The 17,336-nt window shown below is 36.5% G+C and overlaps 1 protein-coding gene across 1 annotated transcript in view; it reads right to left on the bottom strand.

The window, feature by feature from the left end:
• Positions 1–15,970, bottom strand: part of LOC146162841 (uncharacterized) — an 85,541-nt gene extending 69,571 nt beyond the window's left edge. Inside the window, exon 1 of the mRNA XM_083385312.1 lies at positions 15,804–15,970. Within this exon, the coding sequence (XP_083241438.1) occupies positions 15,804–15,970 (167 nt within the window). The remainder of the gene's footprint in view (positions 1–15,803) is intronic.
• Positions 15,971–17,336: the final 1,366 nt, after the last annotated feature.

The raw sequence follows: 17,336 nt of genomic DNA, 5'->3' as shown, positions 1-17,336 counted from the left end.
CGGGCCTTAATCCAATCAGTTGCGCCGATAAAAAGATAAATCCACAGCCAACATAGAGTTGTTAATCCAATGTCCAGAGGTAGTAAAACCAATCACCTCTGATAAAGTCTTCTGGAGCAAGAAATCCATAACCCATTTGCCATCAGCTGACTGGCCGCTTTAAACAACACAGTATAATTTCCAGGGTACATTGTTTTATTATCAAAAACGGGCACATACAAATCTTAGACAATATTAGATAAGCGACTATAGGAAGCCTATTCAATTGCTTCAGAGTAGGTTAGGACCCAGGCCAATTTTTTGGTTAAAAAGGGTTCAGTAAAGATAAAACAATACTTTTTTTCAAGTATGGTTTCTTTCTTATAATAAACCCTTAAATTAGCGATATTTTAATTATCATCTCTTCAATTTTAGGCCAAGAAAAAAATATATAATTTCCATTTTTGTCATTTCAACACTTTAGCCTTGATGCGGTATTTCACAAATAGTAATACTTTTTAGAACAATTTTTAGTGCAGATGATTTTTTACAATCAATGCATAAGGAATTTTAACCCTTCATTGTTGGTTAGAAAACTGGACTAAATTAAAAAAAAACTTTTTTTTTGTAATACGCCAAAATTCAAACCTTTATGTAATCTACAACCAAACGTTACTTTAATTTGTAGGACTAAAAATAATTTTGTACCCAAGTGCAAACCACGACCTTTTGTTCAACATCTTTCGTTTACTGACTTTATAATAATACGGCATCTAAGTTTTGGAATGTTTTGCAGGAAAACTCATATATCGCAGAAATAGCGCTTGTGCCGTTACACAACTTTGCTTCCGCTAATCTACTTTTGACCCAGCTCAACTGACAGTAGCTGCATTTAACTTTAACTTTCACCCACAACAAGAGACGGGCTCAAAACCAAAATGTGCACATTGTGCGCACAATGTGCACTTGCTATATGTGCACCGCATTCCAAGGTGCACATCAGGGCTGCCACTCTCAAAATTGAAAAACCACTAGATTGGACAATAAAAAACCACTAGATCAAGAAAAAAAAACACTAGATTGTTATCGCGACAACAAATGGCCATTTTTATGTCGGTTTAACATCGCCATACGCTAAATCAGTGGTTTTCAAACTGGGGTCCGCGGTCCTTTTGGGGTCCGCAAGACAATTTTCTGGGACCGCCAAGCACCCAACAAAAAATCAACAACCCGACGCTCCTGAGGAAGAAACCCTCTCGTGCAAAAAAAATTCAGGAAACTTACTTTTCCAAAGCAAGCTGATTAGTTGTTCATTCACATTATTGTACACTTTTAGTTGAATTGTCCATTGTGACGTCATAATATTGTATTGTGCTAATGAGAGTTACGTTTTTACAGCTTGCTGCGCTGTCACTGTGGGCTGCACGGTCACGGTTTTAAACTGTTCGTGATTGCTTCACACAAAAAAAGTGATTCGTTAGAGGTTAACATAGCCGAGCTGATAGCAAATAAGCAAGTGCACCCATCCATTGATACCATTAAAAACAAATGTTATTTTGTGTATATTTTTAAGGGACCGTGATTTAAAAAGTTGCTGAGGGACCGTTGCGCAATTTTTCTAAAAAAGTTTGAGAACCACTGCGCTAAATCAACATAAAAAATAGATTATTTTTAAGTCTGTGTGCAATAATTGCTTTATTAAAGCCAATATTTTCTAAATTTACACATTATGAAAAGTCAAAGAATAACAATCACTTGAAAGCTTTATTACAAAGCAAGATAATTTGTTCTGTTTATGCAAAACTCTGCTGCTGCGTCGTGTTATTGTCCGTGCTTGTATTTCAAGGTTTTGGAATGATTTCCAAACTAAGATTCACACAAATAATTAGAAGTTTAGTTAACAAATGCTGCAGTATTTTTTTTAGGCTTACAGGAGTTTAGCAGAAAGCTTTTCGGCATGGTTTATATTGGTTTAACCAGGGTTTTTAGAACTTTTAGTCTGTGAGCTCTTAATTTCCCTTAAAGGATCGCCACCCTTTACGATTTACAGCGATAAACACAATGCTTTTCTGCATGCATTTGTTGAAACACAGTTAATGTAGGCCTACTCGTCACCCTAAAAGACTTATGCACGACCCACAGATTTGCCATATTTAAACAGTATAGTGCTATCTAACGAAGAACTGTATTTTTTACATTAATCGTTTTAAGAAAATGATTGATAACACTTCGCTATTTCTACAGAGACAAGTGGGTCATTAAAAATCTGTGGTGAGTCACTTTGTGACCCGCGGGACAGTGGTTCGACATCCCTGGCCTACCTACACCGTACAGATTTCATGCAGCACGGAAGCTATAGGAATTTCTAGACAAAACCTGCTGCCTGACACTGACAGTAATCAGTAGAGCAACTTGTTATTAACAAGCATCGAGCCATCGTCGATCATAAGCAGGCTTTTCACATTTGGTTTAAAAAGAGAATTTTTAACGGGCAGCTACCATTTTTAACAATGGTAGGTGGGATATAACATAAAGTATATTACTCGATTTTAAGGTGACAAAAAACCACTTGATTCTCCAAGAAAACCACTAGAACACTAGATTATTTAAAAAAACACTAGATCTAGTGGAAAACCACTAGGAGTGGCAGCCCTGGTGCACATTGTGCGCACAATCTGCACTTGTCATACGTGCACGGTTCAGTGCACATTTGAAGGTGCACATTGTGCACTTTCAATATTCGCACCAAATGTACACTAAATCTGCATCTAATGTGCACCTCACTTGAATTTGATATGTTATTAATGTGCCGGTGCGGCAAAGGTGGCTAAAAAGTTGCACACTCTGTTTTCGGTGATCACTTTTTCCACCAGGTGTGATGGTAAGGCGCTGTCGACTTGGTTTTCCCTCAGGGATAGGACTTTGTGTGAATTTCGAAGTCTCAGTTTTTCTAGCGCTTCTGACAACTTTGTGTGCGTTTGCGTTTTGGATGGCGTTGTGTTGCATTGTCATTCGTCGGGTGGATACCGAGAGAATCGGACGCATTTTGAGCACGGTTTGCAATTTCGTTGGTTAGAGGCAAGAATAATTTTTGAATTGTAAAGTCATTTAAGCTAAGTTACGTGACGTATTAAAAAAACAGCAACTCATTGATAATATATAGAAAAAAAAGAAAAATTAACGTTTTATTTAATCAATATTCATATTTTTGTCATAAAATTACGAACATGGCGTTAACTTAACTCTGTAAAATACAAGTTGTTACGTCATACTGGAGTGAACCGCTTTTGTTTACAGGTTGTTGGGGTTCGGTTAAGGTTTATGTTCTTTCAAATTATTCCGTTCAGTTCTGGTTCTGGTCCTTAAAATTTTACAAAAAACGGTTCAGATTAGGTAACAGTTCAGCATTCTTTAGCTTTTTGGATGTTGCATAAATGTAGGCCTATGCCTTTACTTTTTATTTTCAGTAATTATTTTTTTCTCTGTAATCTAACATTATATATTTTTTATGTTTCTGTAGCATTTTTTTACGGTCGTCTTTAACTTTTCTTTAGTGTATTGATTTTTAATTTTTTTTATTTCGATAGCCTTTCCTTTTTTATTCATTTTTTATTTACTTTACTATAATTTCATTTTCCTTTGTCATTTGAGGTTATATTTAATTTGTTTCTGACGCATTTTCATATTACCTACCTATCGATAGTATTTCGTTGATAATCTTGCTTAAAGTATTTCGAAAATATTGCTGCTGCAGTTTTCCGTTTAAAATTTTTCTATTCAACCATTTCCAACTTTTTATCTTACGATTGGTATTTCGCCCTGAAGTGAGTATTGTTTTGTTCCCTAATTGCTTTTGTGCTATATGTGTGCCGTGACGCCCTCGTTTTCTGGTTTTATAAAATAAACTTTTGTGTTGAAGTTTTTTAAATTCGATAGAGCCACTAATTACGAGGTCGATAGAGCCACCAATTATGAAAGTTATTTCTAGGATTCATTGATCATTTAAAAACAAACACAAACAATCTAAGCAGACGTATCGCTATTCAATGTTCAACTAATTCTAACCATTTTTTTTCTAAGTTAACAAAATTAAAATGCAATATTGCACATGTATTAGATTAAAAATGGTCAAACATAGATCTTTGAATACAAGAAGTGTTGCCTTACGTTTAAAAGGTCCTATCAACATGCAATTGGTTAGGGGTGCACAAAACTTGACATTTTTTCCGATAACCAATATCGCGAACAAAAAGTATCACAATCCGACACCCAATGACGTCATAACCATTCCCACATAAGCAGAGTAGTTAAAAATTATGAACGTTTAAAAATACTTTTACGGGTTTCAAGGCTAAATTTGCAGGTTTAGTTACCTCCAGTTGTTAACTTATTTGTTTGGTAAATTTAACCCATATAACCGAAAATCCATACAATTGGGACTCAATTAAAAAAAAAGAATTATAAAAAGAATCGATCGAAAAATAACATGCATAATAAATCCACTCCATATAATCGGAAATCCATAAAAGTGGAACTCAAATAGAAAATATATCATAATAAAAAGAATGGCACGAAAAATAACATGTATTACTTTTTCTGTATAACGTTCACTGATACATTGTAAGTTGCACATTGAGCGATAGTGCACATTTCGGTTCGCGTACATATCACAAGCGCACATTATGCACGTTTTGGTTTTGAGTCCTGTTGACGTGGCGGCTGCTGGCATCCCTGCTGCGCCTTATTGACCCGCGCGTGCAACGCTTTTGTTCGAAATGGCTTGCCTAGTAAAACTAGGCGCATGCGACTTGCCTTTCATAAAGAGGCCTCTCTAAGCAAAAAAACATATTGCTCTTACAACACAACATATTTTACCACCGCAAATTTAAATGCGAATCCGGGAGGCAGTGGACACATCTCTGTTAGCACCTGTTGTAAATGTTAAACCATTCAAACATATCAACACCAGGCCTAAACAAATATAATTACAAGGGCCGCAACAACAAAAAGCTTAAGTTTAACGCATTCTTAGCGACGACGTTACAAAGCTACGTCATAACATGGCGTCATAAATAAATAAATAAATATTGCGTTTAATGGATTTAAATTTGCAAAACTTTCAATATAAAAGGTGGCTTATTAGGCACATAAACGTGTTTGCATATTGAAAACTACAGAATAGCTTTCTTTGGTTCAGCTCGCGAAGCGACTAAGTGGCTGCTGACATCATGCTACACTTCATTGTCCCGCGCGTGCTACGTTCATTGTGCGAAGTGGCTGCGTTAGTAAAACTTGGCGCGTGCGACTTGCATTTAAGAAAGAGGCTTCACTTAGTAAAATAACCTACTACTGTTACAAAACAACATATTTTACTACCGCAAATATAAATGCGAAATCTGGTGGCAGTGTACGCCTCCCTATTTGCACCAGTTGCGCATTTTACTCCAATCAAACATATCAACACTAGGCCTTAACAAATTAAAATTGTACAAGGGCCGCAGCAAGCAAAACATAAACCTGAATGCGGACCAAGCCAGGGTAAAATATTACCGAGTAAAATTGGCAAAAGCATAGCAAACTATAGGCGTTAAATAATTTTATGAGAATTATTATATTTGCTTTTTAAACAAGTTACCTCGTCAAAATTCAATAACATGTCCGCACGCATTATTTACGTAAGTTCTAGTTATTAAATATATTTTTCGATCATTTCCCAAATACCTTGCCGTATTTTAATTTATTATCGCGGTATTACATGAAGAGGCAAGGCCAAATAAAGTTTCACCCATCGTAAAGCAGGGAGGCATTGCTAGAAGCTTCATTTATATGACGTTTGTGAACTATGTCACCAGATTGAATCATAAGTTAAAAAAGTTTGAAAGTTTTCTTGAAGGTAAAGCTTTCAGGCGTCAAGTGCCAGTTTGTCACTGTCTCTGGAAATAGAATTTTGCGAATATACTCTAAGAGCAATTATCTACTGAGTGGATTGTCTTTGCTTAGAGTACAAGAAGTTAAGGACAGGTATTCTAGCGGCCTGCTCCTTTGGAGTCGGATTAAGAACTTGTAAGAGACTTAGACAGCCGTCGGCCCTCGTCTATAGGGTCAGCAGCCTTCTTACCCCTAACTAAACACCCCGATTCGCCAAAGCTGCAGTATTTTTTTTAGGCTTACAGGAGTTTAGCAGAAAGCTTTTCGGCATGGTTTATATTGGTTTAACCAGGGTTTTTAGAACTTTTAGTCTGTGAGCTCTTAATTTCCCTTAAAGGATCGCCACCCTTTACGATTTACAGCGATAAACACAATGCTTTTCTGCATGCATTTGTTGAAACACAGTTAATGTAGGCCTACTCGTCACCCTAAAAGACTTATGCACGACCCACAGATTTGCCAGATTTAAACAGTATAGTGCTATCTAACGAAGAACTGTATTTTTTACATTAATCCTTTTAAGAAAATGATTGATAACACTTCGCTATTTCGACAGAGACAAGTGGGTCATTAAAAATCTGTGGTGAGTCACTTTGTGACCCGCCGGACAGTGGTTCGACATCCCTGGCCTACCTACACCGTACAGATTTCATGCAGCACGGAAGCTATAGGAATTTCTAGACAAAACCTGCTGCCTGACACTGACAGTAATCAGTAGAGCAACTTGTTATTAACAAGCATCGAGCCATCGTCGATCATGAGCAGGCTTTTCACATTTGGTTTAAAAAGAGAATTTTTAACGGGCAGCTACCATTTTTAACAATGGTAGGTGGGATATAACATAAAGTATATTACTCGATTTTAAGGTGACAAAAAACCACTTGATTCTCCAAGAAAACCACTAGAACACTAGATTATTTAAAAAACCACTAGATCTAGTGGAAAACCACTAGGAGTGGCAGCCCTGGTGCACATTGTGCGCACAATCTGCACTTGTCATACGTGCACGGTTCAGTGCACATTTGAAGGTGCACATTGTGCACTTTCGATATTTGCACCAAATGTACACTAAATCTGCATCTAATGTGCACCTCACTTGAATTTGATATGTTATTAATGTGCCGGTGCGGCAAAGGTGGCTAAAAAGTTGCACACTCTGTTTTCGGTGATCACTTTTTCCACCAGGTGTGATGGTAAGGCGCTGTCGACTTGGTTTTCCCTCAGGGATAGGACTTTGTGTGAATTTCGAAGTCTCAGTTTTTCTAGCGCTTCTGACAACTTTGTGTGCGTTTGCGTTTTGGATGGCGTTGTGTTGCATTGTCATTTGTCGGGTGGATACCGAGAGAATCGGACGCATTTTGAGCACGGTTTGCAATTTCGTTGGTTAGAGGCAAGAATAATTTTTGAATTGTAAAGTCATTTAAGCTAAGTTACGTGACGTATTAAAAAAACAGCAACTCATTGATAATATATAGAAAAAAAAGAAAAATCAACGTTTTATTTAATCAATATTCATATTTTTGTCATAAAATTACGAACATGGCGTTAACTTAAGTCTGTAAAATACAAGTTGTGACGTCATACTGGATAAACCGCTTTTGTTTACAGGTTGTTGGGGTTCGGTTAAGGTTTATGTTCTTTCAAATTATTCCGTTCAGTTCCGGTCCTGGTCCTTAAAATTTTACAAAAAACGGTTCAGATTAGGTAACAGTTCAGCATTCTTTAGCTTTTTGGATGTTGCATAAATGTAGGCCTTACCTTTACTTTTTATTTTCAGTAATTATTTTTTTTCTCTGTAATCTAATATTATATATTTTTTATGTTTCTGTAGCATTTTTTTACGGTCGTCTTTAACTTTTCTTTAGTGTATTGATTTTTAATTTTTTTATTTCGATAGCCTTTCCTTTTTTATTCATTTTTTATTTACTTTACTATAATTTCATTTTCCTTTGTCATTTGAGGTTATATTTAATTTGTTTCTGACGCATTTTCATATTACCTACCTATCGATAGTATTTCGTTTATAATCTTGCTTAAAGTATTTCGAAAATATTGCTGCTGCAGTTTTCCGTTTAAAATTTTTCTATTCAACCTTTTCCAACTTTTTATCTTACGATTGGTATTTCGCCCTGAAGTGAGTATTGTTTTGTTCCCTAATTGCTTTTGTGCTATATGTGTGCCGTGACGCCCTCGTTTTCTGGTTTTATAAAATAAACTTTTGTGTTGAAGTTTTTTAAATTCGATAGAGCCACTAATTACGAGGTCGATAGAGCCACTAATTATGAAAGTTATTTCTAGGATTCATTGATCATTTAAAAACAAACACACACAATCTAAGCAGACGTATCGCTATTCAATGTTCGACTAATTCTAACCAATTTTTTTCTAAGTTAACAAAATTAAAATGCAATATTGCACATGAATTAGATTAAAAATGGTCAAACATAGATCTTTAAATACAAGAAGTGTTGCCTTACGTTTAAAATGTCCTATTAACATGCAATTGGTTAGGGGTGCCCAAAACGTGACATTTTTTCCGATAACCAATATCGTGGACAAAAAGTATCACAATCCGACACCCAATGACGTCATAACCATTCCCACATAAGCAGAGTAGTTAAAAATTATGAACGTTTAAAAATACTTTTACGGGTTTCAAGGCTAAATTTGCAGGTTTAGTTACCTCCAGTTGTTAACTTATTTGTTTGGTAAATTTAACCCATATAACCGAAAATCCATACAATTGGGACTCAATTAAAAAAAAAGAATTATAAAAAGAATCGATCGAAAAATAACATGCATAATAAATCCACTCCATATAATCGGAAATCCATAAAAGTGGAACTCAAATAGAAAATATATCATAATAAAAAGAATGGCACGAAAAATAACATGTATTACTTTTTCTGTATAACGTTCACTGATACATTGTAAGTTGCACATTGAGCGATAGTGCACATTTCGGTTCGCGTACATATCACAAGCGCACATTGTGCACGTTTTGGTTTTGAGTCGTGTTGACGAGGCGGCTGCTGGCATCCCTGCTGCGCCTTATTGACCCGCGCGTGCAACGCTTTTGTTCGAAATGGCTTGCCTAGTAAAACTAGGCGCATGCGACTTGCCTTTCATAAAGAGGCCTATCTAAGTAAAAAAACCTATTGCTCTTACAACACAAAATATTTTACCACCGCAAATTTAAATGCGAATCCTGGAGGCAGTTGACACATCTCTGTTAGCACCTGTTGTAAATGTTAAACCATTCAAACATATCAACACCAGGCCTAAACAAATATAATTACAAGGGCCGCAACAACAAAAAGCTTAAATTTAACGCATTCTTAGCGACGACGTTACAAAGCTACGTCATAACATGGCGTCATAAATAAATAAATAAATATTGCGTTTATTGGATTTAAATTTGCAAAACTTTCAATATAAAAGGTGGCTTATTAGGCACATAAACGTGTTTGCATATTGAAAACTACAGAATAGCTTCCTTTGGTTCAGCTTGCGAAGCGACTAAGTGGCTGCTGACATCATGCTACACTTCATTGTCCCGAGCGTGCTACGTTCATTGTGCGAAGTGGCTGCGTTAGTAAAACTTGGCGCGTGCGACTTGCATTTAAGAAAGAGGCTTCACTTGGTAAAATAACCTACTACTGTTACAAAACAACATATTTTACTACCGCAAATATAAATGCGAAATCTGGTGGCAGTGTACGCCTCCCTATTTGCACCAGTTGCGCATTTTACTCCAATCAAACATATCAACACTAGGCCTTAACAAATTAAAATTGTACAAGGGCCGCAGCAAGCAAAACATAAACCTGAATGCGGACCAAGCCAGGGTAAAATATTACCGAGTAAAATTGGCAAAAGCATAGCAAACTATAGGCGTTAAATAATTTTATGAGAATTATTATATTTGCTTTTTAAACAAGTTACCTCGTCAAAATTCAATAACATGTCCGCACGCATTATTTACGTAAATTCTAGTTATTAAATATATTTTTCGATCATTTCCCAAATACCTTGCCGTATTATAATTTATTATCGCGGTATTACATGAAGAGGCAAGGCCAAATAAAGTTTCACCCATCGTAAATCAGGGAGGCATTGCTAGTAACTTCATTTATATGACGTTTGTGAACTATGTCACCAGATTGAATCTTAAGTTAAAAAAGTTTGAAAGTTTTCTTGAAGGTAAAGCTTTCAGGCGTCAAGTGCCAGTTTGTCACTGTCTCTGGAAATAGAATTTTTGTTTTGAAGCGGCAAAAAAAAAAATAAAAAAAAAAATAAAACATTTTGATTGCAAAACGATTCTTAAATTAATTGTGCATAGTCTTTACCAAACTAACGTATAATAAAATGAAACCCTGGCAACTACCCCTATCACATCTAAGACATAGTATATATATAAAATTAGGTCAATTAAAAAAATAGTAAAACATAACAAACAAAAAAAAAATAAAAATTTGAAATTAAAAAAAAATAACACTAAACCTTGAAAATACACCCCCTGAAAAAATATACAACACCGCACCCCCGTCTAATTTATCTTAATTTTGAAAGATAAAACAATTCAATTGCTATATGTTGCGTTTATGTTATTTTTTACTTGAGATTTTGCTCATATTCGCACGAGTTCACCAGTTTTAATGTTTAACGTTTACTTTATAAACAAGGATTCGACTTCAGTTTGACAAAAAAATATTTTATTCTTAATAATATGTTATTTTAGCATTTATGCGCAGTACAACAGTCGATCACAAGCATGTCACACCTTCAATTGTCATGCACTGTTACGTCACAAACGATGTAGTAAATATTACGTTTGCTACACAATAATGTGGTTTTACTACTTTTAAACAGTTTTTGCTCTTTGAACGGATTTTGAGTATTGCGTTAACATTCAGTCAGATGCTGCTCTAAAAAGGTTTGCCAGCATTGTTATTTGTGTTCGTTACGGCAGTTAATACAAAGACAAAAGCTAAACAAAAAATTCATACTTTTTGCCCCCCTCCCCTAATTTTCGGCTGGCTGCGCCACTGAAACGGGCAACTTGATCAAGTCGAAAGATTTACATAAAAATACCGCGGGTCGTATGTTGGACACCCCTGGTTTTAGCGGTCCGGATTTACTTCGTTTTGTTGCGGTTAACAAGTGCAAGTACATGTTTGGGGAGCATAATCTCATTCTCTACCCCTGAATCTTCCACTGGTCACATCCTTCAGTTTAATCATTCTCTATTAACGTTAGTGTCTTTAACACTCGTCAAATAATGCTTAACACTCGCATAACCTGTTCTTATTAAAGTTAGGTGATTGTGAGTTTTTGCCCAGACTTTCAGGGTTCAGATTGAATGTGAATACGTTCAAGTAAGAAATTAACTGCATATTACGCAAGATCTATGTCATTACTAGTGTCAAGTTTAGCGCGAATTTTAGGGAAATAATTCGGCATGCTGCAAGTATAGGGATGTCCGATAATATCGGATCAAAGTCGATACCCGATACCAAGTGGTGGTATCGTTGATACTCGTCCGATACTAGGGTTGTATCGGTGCCAATCCTAAACCAAATTACGGACATTCCTAAATTCAAGTAAAAAAGTCTAATGGAGTTATTATCATTGCGCCAGTGAAGCAACTAAACTAACTATAGAACAATAAGAATACGCATTTCTATGCAACCGAAATTGAAGCTGGGGATTTTTTTACCTTTACAATAGCTCGCGTGATTGCCAGACAGGAAATGAGTGAAGGCGTTGGAGGCCAAACTAAATGGATGGAGCCCTAACGTAATTTCCTTTAGAACAAGGAAATACTTTGGAGTCCGCCTTCAACAAAGAGCTAGCGTTTGGTTGTTGCCTGCAGCTTGGTGCAAGCGCCTTACTGCTGTACTGAGGTAAATGTGTAATGTCGTGTAGGTATATGAACAGGAATGTCAGGTCAGTTTATAACATCAAAACCTTAAATCAGTGGATCTCAACCTTTTCCTGCCGCACTTTAATCTGTGGTGTTTTTAATGTTACTTCGAGCTACCTGGTTTCAAAAGAAACCATTTTTACTCAAGTTTACTTAGATTTAATAAGCAAAATAAAGAATAAAGAACAACTATTTTCAGCGCTAGCCGTACATTTAAGATTAGGGGTCGTCTTGCCGCAATGCACTTGCGTTCATTTCTATAAAACTTTGATGGCAGCCAGAAAGCTGTTCGCGTAACATAGGTCCGTGTGCTAAAGGTTGACAATCACTATTTGTATCTACGAACAAGATCCAGCAGGCAACGCTGCTATAATTATCGTCTCACATCATTTTCGGGATGCTTCAGTAAATAAGCGCTAACCTAATCGGCTTCAATGTAATGACATTTCGTGATATGTATATCGATCGGGAATCACTAACAAAACCTTATTTTTTTTACTTAAAACGACTAAATACCCAACGGCTAAGCACGTCAAACATCTTTTACGTAAAAAAACAGTGACATATATCAATAGGGAACCACAAACGTAAAACCTTAAGTTGTAGCAGCCAATGTTCGCATTGCGTGATATTCAGCAAATACGTAATCCTGGTGTCATACTGCCTCCAACGTAAGTAAAATCACGTCAAAAACTGAAAATTGGTTACTATTAAAACTGCCGCATTAAATGCAACATTTTGCGAACTCTATAAACCTAGTTTTGCGCGGTAACATAGTTCAAGGAGTTCTTAATTACAAAATTCGCAAGTTGGAAACATAAAAAATTATTTTTATTAAGCCAATATACCTCATTTGATTTTAATTTCCACGCAGGTAATTGCGCTTGAAAAAACGTTTTGCACGGTTACGTTAGGACAGGGTTTCTCAACCATGGCCTTCGGCCCCCCTGGGGGCACGGAGCGGTAATTGGGGGGCCACGGTCATAGGCTTAGACAGGGGAACACAGGGGCTATTTCTCTCCAAGAAATTGTTAATATTTTACTCTTAATTATTTGTTTTGTAGCATTTATGGGCAGTACACGACTGTCGATTACAAGCATGTCACACCTCCATTTGTCAAGCACTGTTACGTCGCAAACGATTTAGTTATTATGTTTGTTGTATACATTAATGTAGTTTTACTACTTTTAGTCATTTAGTTTTTTTTCCTTTGAATGGCTTTTGAGTATTTCGTTAAAACTCAGTCAGTTGCTGCGCGAAACGGTTTGCTAGCATTATTGTTTGTGTTCGATACGGCAGTTAATACCATGGCCAAAGCAATCAAGTTATAACGAGCCTCGCTGGCGGGAAGCGACTAATGGACTTTTAATCGTAGTGTCATTACGGATTCGTAGTAAATATTAATTTGTTTATGTTTGATATAAAGTCGATCTATCGCAGTGAGGTAACAGTTTTAGTGTCAAGTTATTTAAGTTGATAGTTTGCCTACTCAGGGTGTCTAGTTATATGGACCGAAGCACTATAGAAAAAGTATACATCTTAGAACTTTCAAATTTTCAGACATGACGTAGAGTGGTATGAAAGTGCAATGTCGAGGTTTATGAGGCTGCACCCCTTGATGCCTTTGATTGGGGGACAAAACACCAATAATGTGACGTCATCGCTTTAGTTTATAATAGCTATCTACTCCTAACTAGCGGCAGAAAAACTGCAATACAGAATGCTTTCATATCACTTGCTTTATTCAGCTCGCGTCGCAACGAGGCGGCTGCTGGTATCCTGCTGCGCTTTATTGTCCGGTGCGTGCAACGTTCATACAGTGAAGTGTTTTGTCGTAAACTAGGCGCATGCGACTTGCCTTTTAGAAAGAGGCTTCTCTTAGTAAAAAAAAATTATTGCTCTTACAACACAACATATTTAGCGTCACAAATGTAAATGCGAAATCATGTGGCAGTGTACGCCTCTCTATTTGCCACTATTGCGCATGTTACTCCAATCAAACATATCAACACCAGGCCTTAACAAATTGAAATTGTGCAAGGGCGCAGCAAGCAAAACATAATGCTGAACGCATTATTAGGGAGCACGTTACAAAGCTACGTTATAACATGGCGTCATACTGAAATAAATATTAAGAACACTGCGTTTATTGGATTTCAATTGGCAAAACTTTCAATTTAAAAGGTGGTTTATTAGGCACATAAACTTGTTTTATATATTGCTCGAAACTACAGATTTAAAGTCTGTTATAACTACGATTGCTCGGAATAAGCCATGGTAAAAATTTACCCAGTAAAAGTTGGCAAAAGTATAGCGAACCATGTACGTTAAACCATTTTAGCAGAATGATAATATTTGCTTTTTAAACATGTTAGCTGGCCAAAGTGTAATAACATGCTTGTACGCATTATCTGCGCAAATTCTATTTATCAAATATATGTTTCGATTATTTCCCAAATACTACGACGCCATATTTGAACCCCTTTCGCATAATAGCCAGAAGTTAAGTGGGAAGTTTTCGGCCCATATTTGTTTTTGCTTGCAGAAACAAGTTAAGGAAAAAAATATAAAATATGTAATATAAAATATACAATGCAAAATACAAAATATCAAAAACTTAAAAAAAAATTGTTAAATTAAAAAAAAACAAAAAAACACTAAGCCCCGAAAATATACCCCCTGACAAAATATACAATAACCGCACCCCCGTCTAGTCTTTTTTGGTTTGCTATGGTTTCCTATGGCATGTTTCAGACCGATTTTTGTCCGAAGCTTTATGGAAAAGTATACATCGTAGAACCTTCAAATTTTCAGATATAGCGTAGAGTGGTATGTAGGTGCTTTGTAAAAGTTTATGAGGCTGCACCCCCAGGGGCCTTTGCTTGGGGGGAATAAAACTAAAATGTGGCGTTTTAGCTCTCTGTAGCTAACGACTGCCATCTAGCAGCAGAAAAACTTTCATACAGAATTCGTTCATATTCGCTTGCTTTGTCCAGCTTGTGAAGTGACGAAGCGAATGGACGCCTGCTCCGCTTTATTGTCCCGCGTGTAAGACTTTCATTGTGACTCGTCCAAAACTGGTCGCGTGCGACTTGCATTTTAAAAAGAGGCTTCACTTTAGTAGAATTACTCAATGCTCTTAAGAAACAACATATTTTACCGCCGCAAATTTAAATGCAAAATCTGGTGGCAATATACACTTCTCTATTTGCACCTGTTTCGCATGTTACTCCAATCCAACATATCAAAACCAGGCCTACACAACTTATAATTGTGTGTTGATATGTTGGATTGGAGTGACATACTAAACAGGTGCAAATAGCAAATATTCTCCAAATACGATTTTTTCAAATATTCTTCAAATTGTATTTCATCGTATTGTCGCGGTAATACACAAAGAGGTAAGGCCGTGAATAAACTTTCACCCACCGTGCAATTAATGCAGGGAAGCATTGTGAGTAGGGATGTTCAAAGCAGAATATCGGCGACACATTTATAAAGCTTGCTTTAAATGCGGCGTCAGCGTTTTTTTCGGGCGACCAATTACTTCGCGATAAGCTTCGCCTAATAATCAAGTGTCAATCGGGTGTTATTGGGTGAGCGAGCGTCTAGCGCTGGGGTGGGCATTTAGTTTGTTGCCGCAGGACGCATGAGAAACATAAAATGTTGCGGTAGAGGGTTACTTGACGCGGGGGCCGGTGGATAATTTTTTTTGTAATCTGAAATTCAAGTAGCGATCTGATTGTGTTACTTTTCTAAATACCTTGGAAGATAATTTACCTGACCGGTTACACCTGACCGGTTGTAATTTCTTCAACGAAACCAATCGAGTTATTAACATGATATTTTGTTTGACCTAAAAGAGGGGATAAAATTAAAGAAATACGTTTAGCTAAGTTATACGTGGGGGACCCAATGAATGAAACAATAGGCCTAAGCGGGATTTCCGGTTTGTGTATTTTGGGTAACCCATAGAGTAATGGTGATGTAGCATCAAAACTTTTGAGAAGGTTCCATTCGTAGTTGTTCACCTTCTCTTCTTTCTTCAGCCGTTCCATGTACCTGTTAAGTTGTTTTTCTATACCTTTAGTGGGATTAACCGTAACAGGACAGTAAGTGTCCATGTCTGCCAACATATTGTGAAGTTTATTATCGTACTTAGATTTATCCATAACAACTGTAACATTACCAAGAGCTGATCAACCGACTAAACTATATTAGGCAACCATTTAGGCGAGGTTCGAACCCACACCCTTGGTATAGCGCGACCACTACTCTATTAACTGAGCAAACGAGCAAAAGTTCGACAAAGCCGAAAATAAATTGAATCTAACTTTAAGCATTTCGCACAATCATCAGAATTAATGATATATTACATTTAAAATGTCTTTAAAGGATGATTTATGATTGTATGAACATTGAAAATAAGCGCCAAAGCAATTTGTTGTAATTCAAGTTTTTTAGAGGCCCTGTTTCCTATTATGTTGTAAATAAAAAGATAAAATAAATTCTCGTTGCGACTATTAAATAACTAACATAACTATTAATGTTGATTTGACAAAATGTTCACTTTGTTAGGCAAGCTTTTCCATATATTGTAAATATACGCAAAGAGCAAAAAAAATTCAGTGCGCAAATATTTCACTCAAGGGCGGCAAATAATGCCGAAAATTACAATTTAAGGATGCTGCGATTTTGGTAAAAGCCACTTAAAATATACGACAGGTTTCCAAGGCAAAATGGCTCTGCGGTAAAATCGTGCGGCCCTTGTGTAGTATTCATCAGCAGAAAAGAAACGCCTCAAAACATTTCGCCGATTGTAAAGGTTGGTTCACCCGAAACGCTAGCGTCGTCCAGTTCACACATAACGCGTCGCCAGCGTTAACGGCCATTTTCCTCGCTCCTAACCGTCAACGTCAACGTTGAAAAATTTCTACTTTTGCCAACCGAAATCATTTTTTTACGCCTTTGGTCAGGGGTTCTTAAACTGAGGTCCATGGATTCTTTGGGGTCCGTGAACTAGTTTTAAGGGGGCCCTTGAAGGATTAATTGAAATATTACTTATTATTTAAGTTTAATTGAAAATAAAATAGACTCCATTTCACTTTCCAATTTTGGGACTGAAACCAGCATATTTGTGAAATCTATATTTGTACTGTGACGTAAATTTATGACGTCATTTTTGAAACTAAAAACGTAATGTTTAAAATGTAGGAGTCCGGGTTAAAAAAAGTTTAAGAACCCCTGCCTTAGAACAAAGGAATCACGAGCCCAGAATAAACAAGTCGCGCGTCAGCTGATGTTACTTGATTCCAATAAATCTTTCTAACGCGAAAGCGCCTGAACATTCGTTTTAATACAATTTGATCGCTGTTGGTCTTTATGACGTAAGAAACGCTTTCCATTATTGAATGTAACGTAACAATTGTTGTTGTTTAAAATTCCTGAAGACAGAGTTGATTGTCTTTGTAGCGCAACACACCGTTATTTGACGTCACAATC

This window comes from Ascidiella aspersa, chromosome 3 (assembly GCF_963924565.1).
Source record: "Ascidiella aspersa chromosome 3, kaAscAspe10.2, whole genome shotgun sequence".
Classification (NCBI taxonomy): Eukaryota; Metazoa; Chordata; class Ascidiacea; order Phlebobranchia; family Ascidiidae; genus Ascidiella; species Ascidiella aspersa.
This window is presented reverse-complemented; position numbering and strand designations above follow the sequence as displayed.